This window comes from Malaclemys terrapin, chromosome 3 (genome assembly GCF_027887155.1).
Source record: "Malaclemys terrapin pileata isolate rMalTer1 chromosome 3, rMalTer1.hap1, whole genome shotgun sequence".
NCBI classification, from domain to species: Eukaryota; Metazoa; Chordata; order Testudines; family Emydidae; genus Malaclemys; species Malaclemys terrapin.
Window position 1 is genome coordinate 175,367,022 of NC_071507.1, and position 25,915 is coordinate 175,392,936.

The 25,915-nt window shown below is 43.1% G+C and overlaps 1 protein-coding gene across 4 annotated transcripts in view; it reads left to right on the forward strand.

The window, feature by feature from the left end:
* Nucleotides 1-979: 979 nt before the first annotated feature.
* RNF144A (ring finger protein 144A) overlaps nt 980-25,915 on the forward strand; it is a 101,773-nt gene continuing 76,837 nt past the window's right edge. The window contains exon 1 of one of the 4 annotated variants that reach the window (XM_054023453.1): nt 980-1,185. In XM_054023453.1, coding sequence (XP_053879428.1) covers nt 1,074-1,185 — 112 coding nt within the window. In that variant the 5' untranslated portion in view covers nt 980-1,073. Of the gene's footprint in view, nt 1,186-1,702; nt 1,873-21,571; nt 21,726-22,555; nt 22,642-25,915 lie in introns of those variants that run through there. The other 3 variants (XM_054023456.1, XM_054023455.1, XM_054023454.1) reach the window with 3 other exon arrangements.

Consider the following 25,915-nt stretch of genomic DNA (forward strand, 5'->3'; position numbering starts at 1 on the left):
GGCCTTACTATATTTTGCAATACTAACATTTTCCCTCCCAGTGGCAGGGATGTAGTCTAGTTGATTGAATGAAATATTTCCCATTTCTAATGTCTATGATTATCTGTTCCTGCCACTGTTCCTCTCTTGACTTGTGGAGAGAGAGAGAGAGAGAGAGAGAGAGAGAGAGAGAAACTGGCTATTATTTGATGTCCCTTCTAAAATAGGGTGACCAGACAGCAAATGTGAAAAATCCAGACGGGGGTGGGGGTAATAGGAGCCTATATAAGAAAAAGACCCAAAAATCGAGACTGTCCCTATAAAATTGGGACATCTGGTCACCCTATTCTAAAATCATCAAGGTTCCTCAATAAACTTTTCCTCCTGCTTCTCTAGCAGGCAAATCTAGTCCTTATCGTACATCCGTTTTTCCTAATTCTAATAGTCTCTGTTCAGCTGCTGAATGATTTGATGAACCAGGAAGAGAAAAAATGGTGCAGGAACCAAGCATTCAGATACGGGGTGCTGGCATAATTTTATAGAGGGGGTGCTGATGACAGAAATCATGTATTTGGTGTTTGTTATTACTACACCAAACCAGCAGCACCCCTAGTTCAGCACCACTGTTCAGAGACCCAGGGAATGGTAACGTAGGTCACTTTGAATTAGGGCAGTTTTAAAAGTGGGAGACAGGGTATGCCTCACCAGCCTTGCTGGCAAAAGGGAAACACGTCCCAAACGGCCTCCAAACGAGCCCCGCAGCAGGGAGGCTGCCTCCACAGGAGAGAGACTGGTGGGGGAGGATGCATCTCGCTAGTTGTAGTGGGAGCGTGGGGTCTGCAGAGGGCGCCCACGTGCGCGTGCTGGAAACCTAGCGGCCGCTTCTAGGCAGCCAGTCAGCGGCTGCAAAACCACTGAAGCTTAATGGCGTCTTTGTGCTTAGATTAGCTGCTCCCTCCCTCCCCCCCCCTCCGCACCTGGAAAGCCCCGAGCGGCGCACACTTGGCTGCGCGGCTCACGGGGCAGGGGACTGGGCTCGGAGCAATGCCCGGCGCGCGGCCGCCGCCCTGCCCAGGCTGCTAAGCGTGCGGTGCATGGTCCATGCAAGCGGCCGCAGGAGGCGCCCGCTTTGGGGAGGCAGCCGGCGCAGGCACGGAGGCGACAGCAGCATCTCTTCTTCCCCGCCGAGGCTGCAGCGGCAGACGGGTAAGGGGGCGGCAGCATCCTGGGCATCCCGCTATCGCTCCAAAGGCGGGGAGGTGGCGTGAACGTGGCGGTGGTACTTAGGCCAGTGGCACCAGGTTCGGACCCAGCCGCGCGGGGTGTGTTACGGGGACGAGGGGTGTCAGAGCTCTAGGGCCGCCCCAGGTGGGGTTGTAGATTAGGCCACTGTGTGGTGTCAGGGCCCAGCACCCAGAGGATACGTGGGGGATCTGGGTCTCTCCTGCCCTCTTTTGCTCCACACCCGCGGTGAATGAATGGCAGCAAGCCACGGCGTCTTCGGGCTATTTCGTGCCCCAGGAGCAATCGCGCAGGAGAGCGGCAAGAGTGCACTGTGTGTGTGTGTGACTTCCCCACTGCAGCCTCCTGTCCCAGCAGCACTGGCGCCCACCCTTCTTGTGACTGAGCTGAATTGCTGCTACTGCCTGCGGTCCTATTTGTCCAGCCCCCTACCCCACCCCCTGCATCTCTTGCCCTAGAAGCAGGCAGGTGTGGGGCGGAGGCTGGGGTTTGCACAAGCCCAGCAGCAGGGGGAAGATGCAGTCGGGCGGACGCTGCCGCCTCTGTCACTTTGCTATCCCGATTCCACTCGGCTTGTTAGCGAGGAAGCAGCAGCGAGACAATCTCTCAGGCTAATCCTTTCGAGCGACAGATTTTCTGCAGGAAAAAAAGGCAAGAGCTGTCGACCCTTGGCCCGGCCTGGAGTTGTGAAGTGTGGTGGTGGAGGCGGGGTGGCTGTCGGGAGGGTGGGAGGGCTAGGGGCTTTTTTTTTTTTTTTTGGTGTGGGTAGGGGGCTGGGTGGTGACCCCTCCACCCCTCTGATCCCTTTGTGTTGTGTCCAGCTTTCTCTTATACAGGGAGGAGGTTTTCTTTTGCTTCCCCAGCCTTCTCCACCTGTGTCTAGTGCAGGTGGGTTGTGATCATCTGAACAATTTGCCTTTGTGCTGCAAAGTGGGGGTGCAGGTTTCTTGTAGGGAGCTGGTGCCGAAGCTTAACAACCCCAGAATGGGCAGAGAGCCTCAAATTATGGTGGAAAGAAGAAACAGAGTTCCTGTGTGTCTGTGTGGCCACCTCCTCAAGGGAACAAAAAACTGGCAGAGGGCACACTCCAGCCCTGGCTCTCTAATCCAAGCCATGACAGCTCCACTCACTGTGAACTTGGCTGCTGCTATTCTTGGTGTCCATGTTTTAAACAAAGCCTTGTGAAAGGGCCCGCAGGAAACCCATCCTGTGTCACCAGGGCAGTTAGTGATTGCATTAGGGAGAGCTGGTTGTAGATTGAGTGGGGGAGGGAAGAAATGAGGCTGCCTAGTGTATTGTGCCATGCTCCTCTGCGCCCCTTTTGTCCGTGGCTGTTCAACTATGCTTTCTTTCTGTGCTGGACGGTACCCAGGGCACCGTTAGTTAAAGTTGTAGGTTACCATAGGGTGTTTCAAATCCACTTACATAAAGGGCTCTATTTTAGTCTACACACCCTTGATACAAGTATGAGCTCCTGTCACTGGTTTGGGTTTTTTTTTTTTTTTTTTAAACGAGTAATTCAAAATAAATGTTTCTCCTTTTGTACAACAAGTCTCAAAGAACTATGAAGGGCTTTTGACTTTTCTTTGCTAGAAATGGTATTATTTCAGTTTAAAGAACCTCTGGCAATGGCTGTTCAATTCTAGAGGCATTACCAAACTATAACAGCTATTATGAAAGATATACCATAATAAACGAGGAAATATTGCTACTGATGGTATAGCTCACAGAGGCTATTTACAGGAACTGTAACTAAAAGAACGCTGATCATACTCCGTACTTATTAACACTCGTATATCTTCTGTGATATGATGCTTAGAGAGGAACTAAACCATTTCAGAACAATTCTGTATCTTGAAGTAAGGAGAGACACCTATTACTGAATAGTGATTGGAACAAGTCTCTTATGGAGAATGAATAAGCATGAATCCTCCTGAGATATGGACAGCAGTCTCTTTTTAGCCAACATTTTAGGGGGGAAAAGGTTTGGCTGGTTTTGGGTTATAAAAGTGGAAAAAAGCGGTTTCTGAATTTTCCCCCCCACTGGTACAAAAGTGAAACTGTCATTGATCTTATCAACACAGGAATAAGAAGTAACCAGATCGTAAATACCCTGATTTTTCTGAAAGGCTTAGCACCCTCAAATTCCTTTGAAAAAGGCTGGCACTATATCAGTATATGTAGTACTTGCCTATGGACCATTGAATTGAGGAGAGATGATGAGGGATGAAAACAGACATTAGACATTTTAATTTCTACCATATCCCTAGATGATCAGTCACTTCCTTTTGTGAAACAAATTGTTTGAGCTTTACAATGATAATTTATGAATGATGGACTTATTTTTGGTTTGTTTACATGGTGAAATGATTTGTTTGTAAGAGTTATGGCTTCATTTGATGGCAGGAGCGAGACCCCTTGATCATTACCTGTTAGGTTCACTCCCTCTGGGGCACCTGGCATTGGCTACTGTTGGCAGACAGGATACTGGGCTGGATGGACCTTTGGTCTGACCCAGTATGGCGATTCTTATGTTCCCAGACTGGCTAGCAGTAGTGCTTTGGAGATGAGATAAAGAAAGGGACAAATCTTTCTTTCTTTGAGGACAATGAGTGTTGCTACTGATTTCAATGGGAAAAAAATTAGGCCAGAAGTGTATGTCTGGTTCATGCTTTATTTCACCTTTAGGTTACTTCCAGGACATTGGTGACACTTTCTTACATATGTATCTTTGTATTCTATTATGCCAATGTTAATGTGTAATTTGACATATTCACTAGTCTAAACTACAGGTCACGATGAATATATTTACAGTAACAAAAATACCACGTGCGTACATGTGTGTGTCTCTCTTTATATATATATATATATATATATACACACACACACACACTGCCAGATTGTACATTAGTTGTAGTTACTGCCACAATAAGTGTGAGGCTGATAAACTTTGATTTGAAGCTAATAAAAGATGTTTTCATTGTGTTCGGACAGTTTGGTAGTAGATGATCTTTTTCCCCACACCAACGCTGGTAGTTATTGGGGTAGATTGTCTCCATGTTTTGTATTGTTAGGTACCCATAGACTTTTGGGTATGAGGCACCCTATTAATACTGTTAATTATGTCCACTTTTAAGCTTAAAATATACAAAACATATATTGTAAGGGAGCCATCTGGAGAATTGGCTTTTATTACTACTTTTTCTAAAATCTTTTCCTGTATCAGATTCTGTGGTTGTAAGAAGTGTTCATAATGTAATACAAGATTTGACATCTATCCCCCCAACTAAACTCTCAGCCTTGTACTGTTGACTTAAGCATCAGTTTTGGCTGCACAAAACGTATGTTGGTAAGAATGGTGCTAGTGTACCTGGCGTTATCTAGAAAAGGCCCACAGACCTTTCTTGGCCTGGGAGAGGCCTTCTCCTTTGGACTTCTCAGTGCTGATCCATTGCAAAAACTAACCTCGATCCTACAAATGGATCCCCACAAGCAGACCCTTCCGCCCTCATGGATCTGATTGCAAATTTAGGGCCTAAGTGTGTTCCATAAGCTATTAAATTTCTTACCATCATGCAAATTAGGATGCAGTATTAATAGTGTATGTGTGGTTTCTTGCCCACATTGTTTTCAGTTTCCTTTTATAACTCTCAAACTGCACAAACCAGTTATCACCTAGCACAACGCTTACTCAGTTTCAGTGGTTTAATAATTCTGTATACTACTTGGCCTATTGTCAATTGCTGTTTTTATAAACAGGCTGTGTCTCTAACTAGCTGTGCAGAAGTGAGTCAGTGGTGTGGTGTTCATCTCCCTGAGAGCTGGTGAGATCCTTTCTGAAGGAGGACAGACTAGATGATCATAACTAGATGATCCCTTAAACATCCTTAAAAGCTATGACCTTGGTACAGCTTTTGGATACATGGTAGCCATGCTGCATTCACATTGCACCAGTAATGGGAGTGGTTCCCTGCTTCTGGAAGCCATTTACATGAATTCATGTTAGCTATGCCACAACCCTTCAGCATACACTGTCTGTGAATGCTGGAGCAGTCAGAGAATTCTTGCAGAACGCAGACTTTCAGCTAGCCGCTTTAAGTGTTTGCAGATAGTGAACTTTCTAATCACATCAGAGTTGCCTGAGGGGTCATGTTTTAAAGATCTGCTGGGAAATCAGGAAGGAAAAGAGAGAGGTAGTGAGAAAAATAAAATAATTTGTAGCCATAAAGAGAGGAAGGCATCCGAGGACCAGGTTGGTCCTGGGCTCTAGAGAGGCAGCCGCAATTGCCACATCCCTTCTATGACATCACTTCTATATTGTTACTAGAAAATGAGATCCATGATATATGAGGGATAGTCACTTGCTGGGAATCTTATTCGTTGAGCTCTTTAGTTATGCTGTCCTGTGGGCACCACCGCAGCAGTTAAATGTGACCATCTCCTATGGTATCCAATAGAAACATGTACTAAATACTCCATCATAAGTTACTAAATAGCTATTTCCTCCCCTCCAGTTTTCTACGTACCACATAAAGGAACTTCCCTCCAGTAGTCCCCTACCCAAGTGCCAGGGAGAAAAGATGGGGCCTTTCAGTGTGTCTGGAAGATGATCAGATCTGAACTCTGGTAGACCAAGGGGGAAGCAAGTGCAGGTCTCTCCCTTCTGTACTGAGGGGAGCTCCAGTTTGAGTGCCTCCCCTGACCACAGTGTTCTGGCTGTACTGCACATGGAGAGAAACAGACTCTTAGGCTACTAGGTCCCAAACCACTTCAGTCTTTAAAGGTTAAATCAACACGTTGAGTTCCTATGGAAATTTGCTGGCAGCCAATTCACACCTGAAGCACTGGGGTTATGTGCTGCCAGCACAAAACTCCACTCAGAAAATTAGCCAATGCATTCAGTAACATCTTCAGTTCCTGTGGTCTCAAAAAGTAACCATGGTAGAGTACATCACACACAGTCCTCTGATCTTGAAGTGATAAGGGCATGGATAACGTATAGCAAGGTCCGTGTCCTGTACCCCGTGAAGACTGTCACCATCTGATCTAGGTGGAGCTCAGCTCTCAGATTTCATCCACGCCTCTGTCTCTATCAGACACTAAGTAATTTGCATGAGCAGGATTGGTTGAGTTACAGACAACAAACTGTTTTTTTGTCTCTATGCTGAAGACTTCCTAATCTGTCTCTTCCCTAAACCCATGATGGCCTTAAATACTCATTGAGCAAGAGAGGTACGTGAGGATGAATTAAGCAGGGCAGCATGTAGCCTGGCACAAATCCACTGTGGGTCCACCAGTAGCTGTCACAACATTAGGATGCTCCCACTCATGATTTCTGCCTTTGCTGTTTACCAGACACTGTCATCCATGCTGCAGCTGCCAGTTGGCAGTGAGGAGCAGTAGAGAGAATACCATGGAAATCTCCGTCATCCCGTTACTAGTCTTGTAGTCCACTTTTATTGGCCCTCTGTCAGCTCCCTTCCTACTAGATGTACTGTGGACATTGGTGGAGTTAGCAGCACACCCCTGTAAGCAATTCCATCCTGCCCAGTAGCGCCTTTCCTAATGACACTCCACATCATCCTGAGTAAGGAGTTGTGTGGCATTATCCTTCTCAACAGATTACCCTGGAAATGTGTTGTCTCCAGATACAAGTGATGCAGATGAAATCAGTATTATTGGACAACCTACACCACATCCTCTGGGTGCCCCTGATTCCAGACTATCAATACAACCCAATCAAACAGTGCAAACAGATGTTATTTCTCTATGGCAGTCTGCTGTCCTTTGAGACTAGCAGAAGTGTCAAGATGTGCTGACGAAGCTATCTATGCTAGTGCTGATGTTAGGGATATCGTCTTGAGTCTTGCCTGGTGTCTAAATGTAGCTTTTTGGCAGACCAAATTCTCCATCCTCCCTCAGTGTAACTACTTCCCAATACCACATACGTATGACTGGTGAAGACAGTTAATACATTTTTTATGTGCGGCTGCTGCTTAATGCAGTGGAGAGGCCTGTTGCCAGAGCCTTGCCACAGAGGCAATTACAGGAGCTGAACAAGAATCAGTTCAAACGCTCTGCAGCTACAACCAGGTGTGTGAGTTACTTTGCATATGCTGAGAGAATTAAACTCTGCACCTAGCAAATAAATCCTAGGTCTTGTCTACAAATTTTATAGCACTGTAACTATGACAGTTTAGAAACTGATGCTGTTAACACGGTGCAGTCCTTTAGTGTGAGCTCAGTTTTGCAGGTATAAGGATGCTTATGTCAGTATAGCTTATTCCCATGAAGTACTATAGTCTAGTTTTTCAAGACCTGATGCCTTCAGATAAGGCTTGCATGGCCCCAAAAGGAAAAGGGTTGTTTTCTAACATTCTTTTAATCCTATGTTTCCTGTTACCTTTTCCTGAGAGAGTCAGTGCCCTGGCAATTCTTGTTTTGTTTTTCTCCAAGTCTTCCACCTGACATTAAGAGTTCACTGCTCTAGTCAGAAGTCTGAATCAATGCCATATGACTTGAGGCAATCCAACTATCTAACGAAGTTTGAACTTTTGTCATTACCAACATCAAAGGGTTTACATTCAGTCCATACAGTTTAAGGAACAATGCAAAAAACTTTTCTCAAATAAATTAGAATGATATGGTAACTTCCTTTTATTTTTCACCTTTTTGTGACTATTCCGAGTGTTGAAAAAGAAGCTAATTATTTAACTGCTAACTAAGCTTTAATCTGAACATTGTATTATTCCGAGTCAGAGTGATGATCCAAAAACACTTTGTAAAATAATAGAGGAGAAAAAAGTGGCTGTTTTCCCACCTAGGTATATTATAATAGAGGGTACAGTATTTACCCCTCCCCCAACCCACACCTCTTGCCTTTGCTGATGTGGGCATTTGTAATATTGTTTTTCTGAAACCCAGACAGAATTCTCTTTGTAGCTGTCTCACTTGAAGGTTAGTCCCTGAATCTGGAACATGGCTCTGCTTAGTGTTCTTTCTCTACTCCTGAATTCAGTTTGTTGTATTTCCCTCTTTTAAACTCTGTGCGCTCATTTGCACAAACAAGATGATTGGTCTATGGCCCTGTCATTTCCACAGCTCAGTCTCACACACTGGTATCTGTTGAATACTAATTTTTTTTTTTTTTGCTTTCATTATTTTTTAACATTAATTTGGTAACAAACGAAGGAAGAAGCTGGTAAAGCATTCATGCATTTCCAGTCATGTATCCACAGCATTCAGGGTAAACTTCCCTGCCCCATTTCATCTGGACTTGTTCGGATTGCTAATGTAGGGCCAAATCTTGTCTGGACTTAATCTGCATAACTCCACTGATTAATGGGTATAGATGAGGAAGGGTGTAGCACAAACTTGAGTAATGTCATACTGGGTACCTTCTTTAATTAGAGGGAGGGCAAGTGATCTATATTTAACTGTTCTTAATCTTTCCTTGTAAATCAGTCTCTCCAACTTGCTTACCAGTTTTTTCCTCTTCTCTGATCTCCTTAACATTTGTTAATATCTCCTCCTAAGATGCCCAGAAATTCTAAGAGCAATCATATTCTAACTCGAAGTATTAGGTTATGGTTAAGGATACGATTCTGTCATGGAAGTCACGGTTTCTGGGACCTTTGTGACTTCTTCTGGGGCAGGGCTGGAGCAGTTGTTAGCCCTGGGGCTATCGGAGCAGTGGCCCCAGGACTGAAGCAGCAGCTGGGGTTGGGTCAGCCCCTCTCGGGTGGGGGGTAGCAGTGGTCAGCCCCTGCTGCAGGAGCAGCAGCAGGGCTGGAACAGCTGCAAGCCCCTGGCTGTGCTCTATTTGTCCCGTCCCCCCCCCCCACTCTACCCCTCCCCCCCCCGTATTTTTAGTAAAAATCAGGGACAGGTGGCAGGCTTCCATGAATTTTTGTTTATTGCCCGTGACCTGTCCCTGACTTTTACTAAAAATACCTGTGACAGAATCTCAACCTTATTTATGGTTGTACTAGCCATGGTTAGGCAGTGACTGGAAAAGCATTCTGCCTTTGGCGGGGCTTAGAGAGTGAGAATGCCTCTGTGGGTACTGAGGCATGGTGGACAAACACAGGAGAGGAAAGGTGGTCAAGTGGGTAGGGCATTAGCCTGGCCCTTGAGGCACCTGGGTTGGATTCCGTACTTTGCCATAGGCTGCCTGTGTGACCTTGAGCATATCACTTAGTCTCTCTCTACCTCATTTTCCCCATCTGTAAATTGGGTTAATAATACTTCCCTAGATCATCGGGCTGTCGTGAGGATAAATGCATTAAAAGCTGTAAGGCACTGAGATATTACATTAATGAAGGCATGTGCCAACTTCTTCTCCCTTAAGAGAGTGGCATGTGTTGCCCAGTACAGTCAATGTGGTGGAAGGGTCATGACTAGCGTTCCACCCATCCGTGCTCCTTTTGCTGTCTAGTACTAGTGGAAGTGCTATGGATCCATCTTTTTCCTCTTGGGGAGAGCAAGTTTCTGGGTCTCGCACTCGGGTGCTCAAGGGAGGTGGGCATTCCTTTTGACCTGGGCAAGAGCTGCCAAAATGTGGCCCAAATAATTTTGCTATCCCACTTCTCATTATCTTGTTACCATTACAAGTGTTAGGTATAGCAACCGATATCCACCTCTTCTTCCCTTTTTATGGACTTGATTCTCCACTACCATGCATCTTATGAAATCATTTAAACATGTGCAAAGTGAGAGTAAGACTCTACCAAGCCAGAGCACACATGTGACACCCACTTGCACAGGATTAAGTGGCTGAGAATCCTCCCTCCAGGTTTCAGTAAAATGCTCTAAGCTCTTAATCGTCATTTAGGAGAAAAATTCTAGTTGCTCTTGCTTGTTACGCACTCTCCTTGCATCTCTGAAAAGACACTTTTAGCACAATAACAACCCACTTCTGAGTCGTTCTCTTTTGTTTCAGGATGGCATTCTATTTAAAACAAACTTGTTGGAAGACTAGTTTCATAGGGAGCAATGCAGTGTAACTGGAGTGCACATTAAATGTTTTAGGTTAAAATTAAGCTATGACAAATCCTTAGAAGACATGTAAGTCTAAAGAGTGCGATCTTCTTAGCAAATTGTCAGTTAGTGCTAAATATTTTCCCCAGTCATTTAACATTTCCATTAACTCCTCAAACAGTTGAAGCTCAAAGATTTGAATGAAGCTTAACACATCTGGTTGGTGTTCCCTTCTTTTGATTTAGGCTAGCTACTATTAAACATTATTTTATTTCCTGACATTTCTTCTTCTTGTTAATAGTAAATGGATTCTCCAGGGTGGATCTTGTTACCCAGAAAGTATTGTTTTTGCTTAGTCTCTTTTGCAGGCTGCCACAGTGTTGGCCTCCAAGCCAACACTGATCTGCTTTCTTTGCCTTTGTCCTGCATGGTCAGCATTGTGTCGAATTGTCTGAGCCAAAGACAACAGTTCTTGTCAGCCAGTAAGAGGAAGAGGCAAATCGTTGTGTCAAGGACAGTGCAACCAGCGGACATTAATAATAGCAGTGCCCCGTTTCCCTGACAGGCAAAGCTGGCACTGGTAGCCGTTTGGGAGGATGAAGGGGTAGGAGGGTCAGTCAGGATCTCTGCTTTTCTCTCTTTCTCTGAATTTATTTTTATTTCCTCCTTTGAATTCCCATGTTGGGCTGACCCATTCTTCCGGCTGAGGAGGGCTGAGTGTGTCTGTCTGAATTCAGTTGATTCCAGTCTTGACCTATTAAAGAGGAGTGAGAGAGTTTTGTATTGTGCTGCCGCTGAGAGAATGGCAGTACCGTTTAAAAATTCATTAATGAGATGACGGAGTGGACTTGTGGAAGAAAAGGCGTAATTAGAGAATATGCATCTGTACTTATCGCAGATGGAGCTAGCTATAGTTAACATTTAAGTCCCGATGCTCTCCTGAATGTTAGGGAATTGATTCATTTGTTCATGTATGATACACCTGTCAGGCAGCAGTAACATGGGAAGCATCCAGTCACCATAGCCTTACTAATATTTATGACACATGTTAATGTGTTTTTTAGCTGAGTTCGATATGCACAAGTTTTTTGGTGACTGAGTAAATTCTTGTTCTTTTCCAACAAACATTCATTTATCTTTATGGTCAAAACTGGTTTAAGGAGGTACATTTAGAGGAAACACCTGTTCAGTAGACCTCTGTCAAGTCACTTACAGTCCCAAGCTTTAAAGGAAGGATGGTCCAGTGGTTAAGACACTATCCTAGGGCTTGGAGACTGTATCCATCTGTAAAAATGGGGATAATAGCACTTCCCTGTCATATAAGGGGTTGAGAGTATAAATCCATTAAAGTTTATGAGGTGCTCAGATACTAGGGTGGTGGAGGCCATATATGTACGTACCTTAGATACATCTCATTTAAAGATTTCTGATAGGAAGTATCCTTTGGGCTCTAATTTTTGTGGTCCCCTCACTGGCTTTGTAGCATAACTAGCAAACACTAATCCCAGTTCTTTATTGACACATACAAATCATGGACATATCTGTAAAAACTATATAGTCCCGAACTGCTCCAGGAACAATGACCTGTATTTTTCACTGTCTTATGTCTTGTGTATTGTGTAATCATCTGCACCAATGCAAGATGTGTGTGTAGACCACTAGCAAATGAGAATAGTCCACTCACTCACACCAGCAGTAGCTTTACACCCACTTTGCACAAATGTGGATGACACACATGGTGTAAGAAAGTGGAAAATTGGGGCCCAAAGTTTATCCAATGCAAAAGGGCCACATAAAGAAAGGTATCTTGTACCCTTTTAAAAGCTAGAAAACAATAACAACGGAGGGGACGGGGGGGGGGAGAGAGAGGAAGGTGCCAGAGGTGATGTCTGCCTCCAAGCTCTACTGTAGCAGTGTTTTTGGGGTGGTGATTGAAGGGGGAGAGAGCTACTTCTCCCCTCATATGCTTGGAGACAGCAGAATCGTGGTGGGGGAGAGGTGTGTGTGTGTGTGTGTGTGTAAGCCACTGTCCTCCATGAAGGACAGCTTTCTCCTTAGTGTTTTCAATTAGGAGAGGATCCTCCTCCAGGTTGCTTCATTCACTTCAGTGGAGCTACTTTGATTCACACCAATGAAGACCTGGACCTATGGGCCCATTTGAATTATCCACGCTTTTCTCTCCCACTTTCACCTTCCTTCTAAAACTATCCCACTGTTTGTATGGTAGAAAATTGCCTTTCAGTTTCCCCTGCTAAAATATATCTCAGCTCTTATTTCCCATTAGTGGGTGAGCCCCCCTTTTGAACGTAATGTTTTATTTACAAAAGGTACCGTATAAACTCGTTCATTAGCCTGTTCATTTATAAGCCGACCCCCCCCCCCCCCCAAGATGGTTAGGTAAAAGTAGCAAAAACTGTATGACTTTCATAAGCTGACCCTATATTTCAGGGATTGGCAAACTTTGGCTCCAGGCCGTAAGGATAAACCGCTGGGGGGTCGGGACGTTTTGTTTACTTGGAGCGTCTGCAGGCGTGGAGCCCCTCAGCTCCCTATGGCCGCAGTTTGTCATTCCCAGCCAATGGGAGCTGCGGGAAGTGGTGCCACTTCCTGCAGCTCCCATTGGCTGGGAACGGCGAACCGCGGCCATAGGGAGCTGAGGGGCTCCATGCCTGCAGATGTTCCAGGTAAACAAAACGACAATGTATTAGATATTCAATTCAATGATTCCATAGAGTTTAAAATCATCGAATTTTGGTGTATACCCGTTTTATAAGCCGACCCCCCCCGCTCTTCGATGTGTCACTTTTTTTACCAAAAATATTCAGCTTATGAACGAGTATATACAGTATATTTGTGATGTTAAGAACTAGGCTTTGCTTGTTTCCTGCTAAAAACAATAAAGGGTATAAATGAGTTAAGAAAATACGTGGCTTCTATTTAATTTATTTATATTTAAGATGGAACTCCTTGAATACCAAGATCAGGATGCTCAATGTACATATGTATAAGTAGTCGTGGAAGAGATGATCGCAATAACTGTATCTGCTACTGTAACACCAATGAATACTTAAGGGTTCTAAGCAAAAATGGAGAATTAACTGTCCCTTTAATCACAAAGAGTGTTCCAGTCATTTAATTTTAATATGGCTTCAGTGGTGGAACTCTGTGTAGGGATCAGAAAATGTTTCCTGAGTTGCCTGAGAACTCTTCCAAATATTGTGTTCCCATATGTTCTTTAAAGTAGCTGCATCTCCAACGAAAACAAACAAAAAAGCTCTCTCCCTCCCCCCCTCCCTTTATTGTATTTTCATTCATCAGTCCTGGACATTGAAATAAGGAGAGTGGGACTGTTTGAAGATGAAGGGTTATTTAATTAGATTATTTCAATAAGGTACTTTATCTGCTATTCTTGACGCTTGGGAATGTTAACTAAGCTATGCTATTTTCTTAGCTTCATTACAAATTCCTCAGCAATCAAAGAATGATGTGTGTGTAGTGTGTTTTCCCCTAACACAATGTGTTTTGGCAGATGTCTTCTATTCTGGGTATATACCACATAAGCAAAGCACATACTGTAAATACAAAAGGAATGGCTGCAAGGCAATCTGTCTGAATAGGAACAAGAACACTGGACATCTGATGCATGTTAAAAATTCACACTGTATTATCTAAGATACAAGGACTTTATACACATGTGTAAACAGCATACCCTCCCAGGGGCATATGATAGAATGATAGAGAGATAGGGATCTTTTCTTCATCTGGGGCTGTCCAGTGTTCCTCACAATGGTTGATCCAAGGTTAATTGGGGCCTTTGGTTGCTATCATGGTATAGATATATAACAGCAGACTATGCAGAGCAGGGTCAAAACTGATTTAAAATTACCCCATTTGTAACTGTCTGATCTGATGATTATGGACTGGAGGGGCAGGATGCCTCAAAACTCTGATTACTTCCCTCCACTTTTCTGCCTCCTCCTTTTGCCTTTCCCTGTTCCAGTCCTTTCTTTGGCTATATAGGACTGGAAAGCACTGTTTTCAGAACTCACTAATATCGCACCTTAATTGCCTAATAAACGAGTTCATTGTTTTGGCAATTGGAAATATTCTCCTTTTCTGCTTCCCACAGTCGGCTCCAGGCTAGGCACTCTGCCATCCAATTGTTCCTTGTCCAAATAGCCTAGGGAATGAGGAACCAGGATCAGCACCAGTACTTAGTACCTGTAGTATGTCTTCATTCTTAACTGGCCATCATGCTAATTTAAGCTTTGAATATATCCTCTACCTTCCAAAAATACCCAAACGATCATTAATTTAGAGTTAATATTGTTAAACTGCATATTTTGCCATATCCAACTACACAACGAGGGAAATTAGCAATTAAGCTTTCCAATATTCCATCACTACTTACCCATCCCTTTTATTACTCAACCTCAATTACCTCCTGCCAACATCCACAGCTCTCACCCCCCCATCCTTAACTTGAGGAACCCATCACTTGGGCCATGTTGAAGTGTTTTGATGGTTAACTTAGGGCATGTCTAAACTTACTAGTAGATCGGCACTGCTGCAATCGATTTAGGGTTTGGTAAAGACACGCTAAATCAATGGGAGAGCACTCTCCCATCAATTTGTGTACTCCACCTCCCCAAGAAGTGTAAGGGAAGTAAACGGGAGACGCTCTCCCGTCGACACAGCGCAGTGTAGCCACCATGGTAAGTGGGTCTAACTATTTCGACTTCAGTTAAGTTATTCACGTAACTGAAGTTGCGTAATTTAGATTGATTTACCGCGGTAGTGTAGACCAGCCCTTGCTGTTGAAGTGGCTCATATAAATGAGTTATGCATGTAGTTAGTGGAGAACATTATGGTGCGTACATTATGGGAGATATTGTGTCAGATTGCAAAGGGTGGCTGAGAGAGACTTTTTTTCTGTAACATTCATAGAATCATAGAATATCAGGATTGGAAGGGACCTCAAGATGTCATCTAGTCCAACCCCCTGGTCAAAGCAGGACCTAATCCCCAACTAAATCATCCCAGCCAGGGCTTTGTCAAGCCTGACTTTAAAAACCTCTAAGGAAGGAGATTGCACCTCCCTAGGTAACCCATTCCAGTGCTTCACCACCCTCCTAGTGAAAAAGTTTTTTCTAATATCCGACCTAAACCTCCCCCACTGCAACTTGAGACCATTACTCCTTGTTCTGAAAAGGTGTGTGAGGCAGAGGTCACTCCGAATCTGAAATCAGCCCACCAAGCAACAATGATATTTTGCTATTGTACAGAAACTTCCACTTGAGGATCTCAGAGCATTTTGTAAATGTAATTGATTGAATCTTTCTGATGCCCACTGGAGATGGGTAGTTATCCTCTCTTACAGATGAGGAAACCAAGGCACAGAGGTTAAGGCCAGAATGTAAATGTTGGTGTTTCACTTGAGACATCTAGGGCTTGATTATCAGAAATGCTGAGCACCCACAACTCCAAGTAAAATAAGCAGTCGCTTCATGTGCTCAACACGTTTTGAAAATCAGGCCTGAGGCATGTCTGTTTGGTCACCCAAAATTAATTGAAACTTAAAACCGTAGACCTAAGTGTATTGCTGAATGGCACACAGGAAGTCTGTAGCAGAATAGGAAATAAAACCTACATTATTCAACTCCCACCTCTGTCATAAATACACTGTCCTCTGCTGATGAATGCAATGTCTTTGCTGAAGACAGTTATTTAGTATAAAAAGGAGGGGGGGGGGGGAAGGGAGCACCAAGTGTTTAGAATGCATTAGTTCTGCAGTTGCATTCAGGGGCCGACCAATCTAAATACTGAAGCTGCAAGGGGTGAGTATATTTCAAAGGGAGACCATGTTCCACCATGTGCTGCCTCTTGCTTGACCACATGATCCAATGGCACTCTGCAAGTAACTGAGCCACGTTTCTTGTCTTAAGTTCCCTGTAAGCTGTGCAGCCATGCAGCAGGCTGTCAAGGTTCGCACAGGTGGGGAGAGGCGCCTCTGCCCCGGCCCAGCTCTGCCAGAACTGTTGTGGCCGGGAAGAAGCACCTCTTGCTGGCCCCGACTGCTGTGGCAAGAGAGGGCTGGGGGGAGTCCTCTCTCCCTGCCGCAGCCCTGGGGCACCTTGCACCCCAACCCTCTACCCCATCCCTGAGTCCTCTCCCGAACCCCTCATCCCCGGCCCCAGCCCAGAGCCTTCACCCCAGCCAGAGCCCTCATCCCCCCCCAACCCTCTGCCCTAGCCCTGAGCCCCCTCCCATACCCCAAGCCCCTCATCCCCCCGCACCTCAACCCTCTTCCCCAGCCATGAGCCCCCTCCCACAGTCCAAACCCCTTGGCTCCACCCCCACCACACATCACCTCCATATTGGTGCACATAACAAAATTCATTCTGCATATGGATGTAAAAAATTAGAGGGAACACTGTTCTTGTGTGCTTTTGTTTTTGTTTTTTTCTCAACAGCTGCAATTGGGACCTTAAAATACCTTGTAAGGTGACAGCATATGGTCACTTATCCAAAACTTTCACCATAAATCAGTGGCTCTCAGCCTTTCCAGACACTGTACCCCTTTCAAGCGTCTGATTTGTCTTGTGTACCCGCAAGTTTCACCTCACTTAAAAACTACTTGCTTACAAAATCAGACAGAAAAATACAGAAGTGTCAGAGTACACTACTACTGAAAAATTGCTTATTTTCTCATTTTTACCATATAATTATAATATAAATCAATTGGAATATAAACAGTGTATTTACACTTCAGTGCATAGTATATAGAGCAGTATAAACACGTCATTGTATAAAATTTTAGTTTGTACTGACTTTGCTAGTGCTTTTTCTGTAGACTGTTGTAAAACTAGGCAAATATCTAAATGAGTTGATGTACCCCCTGGAAGACCTCTGTGTACCCCCAGTGGTGCACGTACCCCTGGTTGAGAACCACTCCCATAAACAGTGCAAAAAGGCCAATTTAGGACATGAAGGAAGTGCAGACATGGAAAAAGAAGTGTTCACTACTTAGTTTCGAGATAGTTTGGGTCTAAGTCTCCCAATCTTTAAACAGGCAAAAGTCCCACTGACATCAACAAAATTATGAATGCTCTTCTTCCATACCAGCACTGCCTCACCATTCCCACCGACTAGCTTATGCACTGCCCGTGTCTGATTTGGATATAGTCACGGATCTGCTCCTCTAACAATGCCAGTGCTAAAAACTCTTCCGCATAAATGGTCTCTGGTTGAACAGGAGTTACCCTTGTATCTCCCAGCAACCCAGCCAGCATTTTGTGTGAGTTAAGCTCCCAATATGTTGAAGCCCTTATTGTTCTTTCTGTTTAAGGACTGCAGGAGTGTGGGCCCCGAATATTTAAAATGAGACCATGAAGATGCTTTTTTTCAATTTTTCCCCCCTTCATATGTTTAACAATAACTGTGCTGTATGTACATCTCCTAGTCTTCAACCTCTGATTTTCCCTTATTAATGACTATTAGAAAGAGGCTGTATTAATAACAATGTAGAATTATAGATTAGGCTGACAGCCTCTTAAACACACGTTTAGTGTTTTAAATGGAGAGCTGCTTTTAGCTGCATTTCTAAATGGTGAAAGAGAGACTTGGTGTAAAACAGCTCATACAATTTCTATTTTGTTGCCCATGCTGTACCACTTGGCATTTTCCTTCAAATATTAGTTAAATTATTTTAATGTTTTGCCTTGAAGCACTTAGTTACTAAACCATCTGAGGAAATCAGTTTTCTGTTTAGCGATTGGGCTCTTAACAAACCTGAGATGGGCATTCTGCATGTTTCCTTGCAAAGCAGCTGATATTTGCTCAACTCTGCGGCAGTCAGGAAAAGGAATGACAAAATCAGAAGCATATTCAAAGCCTTCTTACGCAGGAAAATGTCAAGGACTGATTTCATTATTTTAAGAATGGTGCTCAAACATTTATTCTTTGCAAGCAAAAAACAAAGACAGGAAAGCCACTGTTCATTCAAACTTCTTAGTGCTAGGTGTGTCACAGATTAAGGGGAAAAATCATTTGCTAGGAAGTGCTTAATTGTCTGTGATTTGCTATTGTGCATAGTAGAGTAAAACCAGTTCTAAATGCAACCAGCCATTTTCAGGAGTCTAGAAGAAAAGCATTTTTCTTCTGTCTACCCATGAGAATGTAGGGAGTTCTAACTGTTGCTACATTCAAGGAAAAGCTATTAATTATACCTCCTGACATATCATGTTGTGGCAGTAGTATATTTCTCTACTCCCAATATGCACAAGCTCAGGTACACCTATTTTGAGATATTAATGTAAATGGATCCATTAAACGATCTTTGAGCTTTTCTGTCCTTGTGGTTTTTATAAACATAAAGCACCCCCCCTTCTGATCTGACAAAAAGCACCTTATTGTCATTAATCAGCGAGATGAGTAACCGTGCTGTACTTGTACTTGTTGTTGTACTCGCTGTCAGAGTAAACATTATTCAGTTAATGCTGGGAGATATTGAGCAAGGATTTAGAGAGGCAGAGGGTGGGTGGAATTTTCAAAAATGCTCCTTGTCAGCTTAAATCAGGTACCATTCAAGTCAACTGGAGTCTTACCTTTGATTTGAATGGGAGCAGAGGTTTGAATGTCCCACCCTAATATTGTATTTGATACCTCATCAATCATAGAATATCAGGGTTGGAAGGGACCTCAGGAGGTCATCTAGTCCAACCCCCTACTCAAAGAAGGACTAATCCCCAGCCAGATTTTTGCCCCAGATCCCTAAACGGCCCCCTCAAGGATTGAACTCACAACCTTGGGTTTAGCAGGCCAATGCTCAAACCACTGAGCTATCCTCCCCCCGTCCCTTGTATCCGTGCATATATGCGAGCTTGTAAAACATGCTTTAGGTATCAGGAGGACAGTCAAGCCATATACAGTCCCTACACGTAATGGGATTTTTTTTTGTTTTGTTTTTAAGAGTCGCGATAGAAAAGTACAGTATATACTCTTTCATAAGCCGAATATTTTTGGTAAAAAAGTGACGCATCAAAGAGTGGGGGTCGGCTTCTAAACAGGTCTACACCAAAATCTGATGATTTTTAACTCTATGGATTAATTGAATTGAATATCTAATACAATGTCGTTTTGTTTACCTGGAGCGTGTGCAGGCATGGAGCCCCTCAGCTCCAAGTGGCCGCAGTTTGCCGTTCCCAGCCAATGGGAGCTGCGGGAAGTGGTGGAAATATAGGGTCGGCTTATGAAAGGCTCATACAGTTTTTTGCCATTTTTACCTAACCATCTTGAGGGCTTGGCTTATAAACGAACGGGCTAATGAATGAGTATAAACGGTTGCCATAACTATAAAGGGAAGAGTAACAGCCCTCCTGTGTACCATACTATAATCCCTCCTGGCCAGAGACACCAAAATCCTTTTACCTGTAAAGGATTAAGATGCTCAGGTAACCTGGCTGACACCTGACCCAAAGGACAAATAAGGGGACAAGATACTTTTAAATCCTGGGGGGGGAGGCTTTTGTTTGTGCTCTTTGGTTTGGTGAGTGTTCGCTCTTGGGACTAAGAGGGACCAGACATCAATCCATGCTCTCCAAATCTTTCTGAACAAGTCTCTCATATTTCAAACTTGTAAGTACAGCCAGGCAAGGCGTGTTAGTTTTATCTTTGTTTTCTCAACTTGTAAATGTACCTTTTGCTAGAGTGTTTATCTCTGTTTGCTGTAGCTTTGAACTTAAGGCTAGAGGGGGATCCTCTGGGCTCTTTGAATCTGTTTACCCTGTAAAGTTATTTTCCATCCTGATTTTACAGAGATGATTTTTACCTTTCTTTCTTTAATTAAAAGCCTTCTTTTTAAGAACCTGATTGATTTTTCCTTGTTTTAAGACCCAAAGAGATTGATCTGGACTCACCAGGAATTGGTGAAAGGGGGTGGGGGGAATGATTAATTCCTCCTTGTTTTAAGTTCCAAGGGGTTTTTGGATCAGTGTTCACCAGCGAATTGGTGGAAAGTCTCTCAAGGCTACCCTAAAGTTCAGAGTGGGGAAGGAGCCTTGACAACGGTAGTTAACTATTCTGTATCTCCGTACTGAGGACTGGGGAGGAGGAAGTTTCCAGCTATACGAGCATGTTGTGGATGCAAAGCAGTCATCTTTAGAACAAGTTCCAAAATTTTAATACTTTTAAATGGTCATCTTGTTTCATAAACCATGTAATTAAATTAAGGAAACCCAACATTTTCTTGTGTCTGGATATAAATTTACTTCAAGGACAGATTTTCGAGCGTCACCACCAGGGGATGACTTTTATGGTTGCAGTTTGCATATGAAACCTCTCTTCTCAAACTGAATGCAAGTACTCATTGCAAAGCAATCAATCCAATGATGTCTTTTAAAAATAATGCTGCTGGATGACTCTGTACGTGGTAAGTAGCTTGTATTGGAAATGAAACTAGAGCTGCTGGCAACTGATCTGCCCCGAATTCACTCTTTCCTCCACCCTGCCATCTCGTTTTATTCAGTAAAATGCTCAGGAAATAGATTAATTTTGCTCAATACTGAGCAAAGTTATTCAGTTGTCATGTAATGGCTACTGCAATCGCGTTGATAAATGAATGGAAAGTTTGTTTCTGTTCATTGTAGCTTTTGTACACAAAGCGTCTCTGTATTCTGTATGGAGATGCTACTTTGGATCCTATAGAATATCCTATAAATCACAGTCACCAGTACTGGAGCTATAGTATACCAGTAAGAGGTATTCCCCCACCCTCTCTTTGGAATTATAAGCACACTGCAACCCCAAAAGTATGTTCTGTGTGAGGACACTTGCCCTTTCCACACAGATATTAATACAGCCTGTACTAAAAAGTGAAGACATGGAAAAAGGGTTAATGGTGTTAATTTTAGATTATTTTGCTGAGAGCAACAGTGCCACAATGTCATAATTTAAAGGCTCTTTGACCACAGGGAACAGCTAGTTCTAGTTTTGTACTTGTAATCTCAATAAAGTTTGACCCTTATTTTCCAGCCTTTCATACTCTGTTGATCCAAATTCCTAGACTGGTTGGCTCTTTCTCATAGGTCCCCGTGACTGACAAAGGCGAGAGTGTTGTGCTAGGAAATTGCATTATCTGTCTTGAAAACATTTGGCCTGTGCACAGACAGACTGAGTTTCTAATGCAACCATTCTTTTGTAAGAATTTTATGCCAATAGGACTTAGAAGAAGGTTTTTAGTGGTGGGTTTTACTGACTGTTTGGAAATGCTGGTGTGTTAGACTTCTTTATAAAAATCAAAAACATATAGGCCAAGTTACATTGGAGAAGAAAATCTGACAGAATCTGTGTTTTAATTAAGGTGCTTTAAAATTAAAGGCTCTGTCTCTACCAAAATGAGCAGAAGATGACAACAAAATGTGCATTTCAGTTAACCTCATGTGCTCTGGACTCCACTATGAAGAGAGATTTGATTTGGTGGTGTCATTTGGCTAGCTGCAAAGTACAGTTGCATGTTGGTGTCTAAAGTGAGTCGTTTTAGCTTAAGTTTTTCACATCTTCAGAACAACCTGCCTGATTTTATATGTGCTGCTCAGTTTAAAAGTAATGTTACATAATAAATGCATTCTCATTTTTAAGTAGCACTAAAGCTATACTCCAAATAAGAAATTAGGAAAGTTACAAAAGTTAATTTCCTTTTAATGGTAGACACACATCTGTACATATTATGAAGTTGCTGCTGTTGATCCACACAACAGTTGTGTACACTGTTGACTAAAAGCTATAGGTTGCACGTGGTCATCTCAGTGTACCCTGATACTTTTAGTGCCTTCTAGTATAAGTAATGAAATGTACTGTTTATCAACAATTGTAGTTTATAATTGAGATTAGAATTAAAAATTGCTACATTATTGTTAGCCTCACACACACCTATATGCAGAAAGTAGATAAAATTGCTGAGTTCTTCACCCCCCAGCCTTGCAATTAATGTTTTTGGCTCCTTTCCACTCTGCAGTCTGTGCCATCTTTGTGTTCACACATCTTCTAGCAATAATATTTGAAAAGGCTTTATGTTTATATGTGTTCTTTTCCTATAATAGTTGTAGAGTGGTAGCTTTTTGGTAATTCTAGTTGCTCAAAATATACACTTCCCCTTCCAAGTCCTGATATCGACTTAGCCCCAGAGAGTGAAATCATGTTCTATTTTGCTGTATTTAAGCAAGTTAAATAATCTTGTGCAATCAAAATGTTGTAACAGTTTCTTCATTTTGTGGAGTTTGTGGGTTTTACATAACAAGTTGGGGGTTTAGTGAGGAAACACTTCTTTCGGGTGAATTTTAAAAATATTGTTTGGTTGCAGTGCTCTTTGAAATGTTTTCATCAGCAGTTTTCTTTTTGATCACGGCATTGTTTTTCAGCAATGAAAATTTTCATTTTAAAAAGGTGGGTTTTTTTTACTTTTCTAATGGGGAAAAGGGAAGGGGAAATAAAACAATGAAATTAAAGTTTTGAATTTAAAAAATGAAAGTTTTCATTTTTGTTTTCAATGTTTTTGTTAACTAAAGGAGAAATTTAATGCAAAACAAACAAAAAAATCATTAGTTTGTGAAATTTCCCATGGAAGTTCCACTGTCAGCCAACCAATTTAAACTTAATTCTTCTCACTTGTCATCTAGCTTATCTTATACATCCTAGTTATTGATCTGATTTGCAGCAAATATATTCGTTAACTAAAGCTGCACTACAGCTGTAGCGGTGCAGTGAAGAGATTTGCTATAGCAACAGAGGGATTTTTCTGTCACTGTTATAAATTCACCTCTTGGAGAGGTGGTAGCTAGGTTGACAGAAGAATTCTTCTATCACATGAGTTTTTTCTTAGGGTAACTAAAGTGCATGGGGTATCCTGAGGTAAAAGCTTAGTGAAGACAAAACACTTTAGTTTAACCATGAGGTAAATACCCCGAGGTAAAAGCTTAGTGAAGACAAAACACTTTAGTTTAACCATGAGGTAAAGTCACTGAGGTTAACACCAGCTGAAGGTATAGGGCTGATGCTGGAAGTTTATATCCTGGTATAACGGAAGTGCCCCGTCTTCACTGTGTTCTTACCTTGGAATAGCCCTGAGTTGGTTGTGTTTTTTGTTTTTGTTTGTTTGTTTGTTTGTTTTTAAAAGAACCTTTTTAGTGGTGAAGAAAAGACATCAGATATTGGTCTGTGTGGATATGCGTATACTGCAATTAAAACCTCATGACTGGCCCATGCCAGCTGATTCAGGCTTGTGGGGCTTGACCTAAGGGGCTGTTTAATTGTGGTGTAGATAGATGCTTGGGCTGAAGCACAGGCTCTAGGACCCTGCAAGGTAGGGGGATCCTAGAGCTTGGGGTGCAGCCCTAGCCTGAATGTCTACACTGCAATTAAGCAGCCCCTTAGTCTGAGTCAGTTGGCACAGACCAGCCGTGGGTGTCTAATTGCAGTGTAGACATACTCTTTGTACAGCTGTCAGGATGAGTTTGCAAGTTGTGGCTTGATACTAAATCTTTTCCTACTACCTGCCTACTTTATTCATTGTCACTATAACTGTTTGTTCCATTGGGATTCTCCTGAAGGGCTACTGAGATCTAGAATATGTTGGCAAGGGTCTGTATTGAAAATATTCATGGTATGTGGATGATCAAAGTGTTATCTTGAGAGAGTTGCGTACCAGATTGAAATGTAGCATGCACAGTTTAGCCTTTAATATGGAAAGCACTAAATAGTCATTGGATGGAAAGAAGATATGTGTTGACATCTAGTTTCCCTACCTGGCTGCCAGCAACAAACAAGAACCCTCCATTCTATCAATATGACATTTAGATGTTCACAGACCTTCCTGATCTCTCAGAGAGCATCTGCGTGCTCCTGACATCTCCTCATCCTGAACAGTTTTTGGAGCGGCTGCTTCAGAGAAACCATCGGAGAGGTAGCTTAGTCCTTCCTCCAAGTAAGAAAAACCCACACATCAGTTTACTAAAAGGAAGGAATCCCTCCTCTGATGCTCTGATGATGGCCTCATACAGCAAAGTGTGACTCTTTGCTGCACTCGTTTTATTCGCAATTTATATTCACTTATTCTAATGACTGTACTGTGATGATACCATATTCTTCATGGAGATTGTTTTGCTCTGTATCTTGGTTGTACTTTACACAGTAGAGAAAAGCCTTTGGAGAAAAACTGACATACATATACTGCCAGATGATATTCTTGAATTTGACAAGATGCTTCCATGCTATTGCAGCAGCTTGGGCATACAAGTGGGCTGACTGCAGAGCCTGTAGGATGTTGAAAGACTGGTTCACTCTTTGTTTAAGGGCTGATCCTGTCCTATAGAAACTGAGCTTGGTAAATTTATGGAGGGGATGATTTGATGGGGCTGCCTACAATGGCATGTGGCCCATTGGTGACTGCCAGTAGCTAAAATCCCCAACTGCTGGAGACGGGACACTAGATGGGGAGGGCTCTGAGTTACTACAGAGAATTCTTTCCCATGTATCTGCCTGGTGGGTCTTGCCCACCTGCTCAGGGTCTAACTGATCGCCATATTTGGGATTGGGAAGGAATTTTCCCCAGGTCAGATTCAGGTTTTTTTTTTTTTTTTTTTGCCTTCCTCTGCAGCATGGGTATGGGTCACTTGCAGGTTTAAACTAGTGTAAATGGTGAATTTTCTGTAACTTGAAGTCTTTAAACCATGATTTGAGGACTTCAGTGACTTAGCCAGAGATTAGGGGGTCTATTACAGGATGGGATGGGTGAGGTTCTGTTGGCTGTAATGTGCAGGAGGTGAGATTAGATTATCACTGTGGTCCCTTCTGACCTTATGAGTCTATAAACACTGGTCAAAGCTGCTCATGTGAAATGTTGTCATAACATGGTATTACTGAAATTTTGCTCATTCAGATGGTATTGATTTTTGAACAAGCTCACAGATTAATAGGGGGTTGGTGACAGGTAGGGGTGGTGGGAGAAGGTTAAGAATGCACAAACTGTTTTTGGAAGAGTATGCCTGAACAATGTGGGTATTCCAAACATAGCTCTCTCTCTATAACCTCCTACATTAGGGGACGGATGGAGTCGTACAGCTCAGAGCTAGTTAATATCTCTCCTCTTGTCCACAAAAGATGAGTCTATAATGGACAATAAAGCCATTAACTATGAATGAAAGCTTGGAAGTCAGTTGAATTACTATATATACAGCAGAACCTTAAAGATATGGACTGACCAGTGAACTGGACACCATGTGGAACCAGAAGTAATCAATCAGGCAGCAGCAGAGACAAACAATCCAGCAAATACAATACTGCAGGGGTTCTCAACCTTTTTCTTTCTGAGGCCCTCCTCCAATATACTATAAAAACTCCAGGGCTAGCAGGGGATGGGCTTGTGGCTTCAGCCACAAGGAGGAGGCTCTGGGCTTCAGCCATGGGGGTGTTGGGGCTGCAGCCACAGAGTGGGAGGGGTCCAGGCATAGGGGCTTGGGGCTTCTGACCCTCGGGAGCACTGGGGCTTAGGACTTTAGACCTGGGGCCTATAGCTCCGTTCCTGACATCAGCCCCGCGGGGGGGTGGGGGGGGGGAAGAGGGGCAGGGCTCAGGCCTTTAGCTACGGGGGGAGCACCAAGGCTTCTTGTGGTTCTGCTCCTGGTTTCAGCCCTGGTGCACCCTCACCCCTGGCTGAAACCAA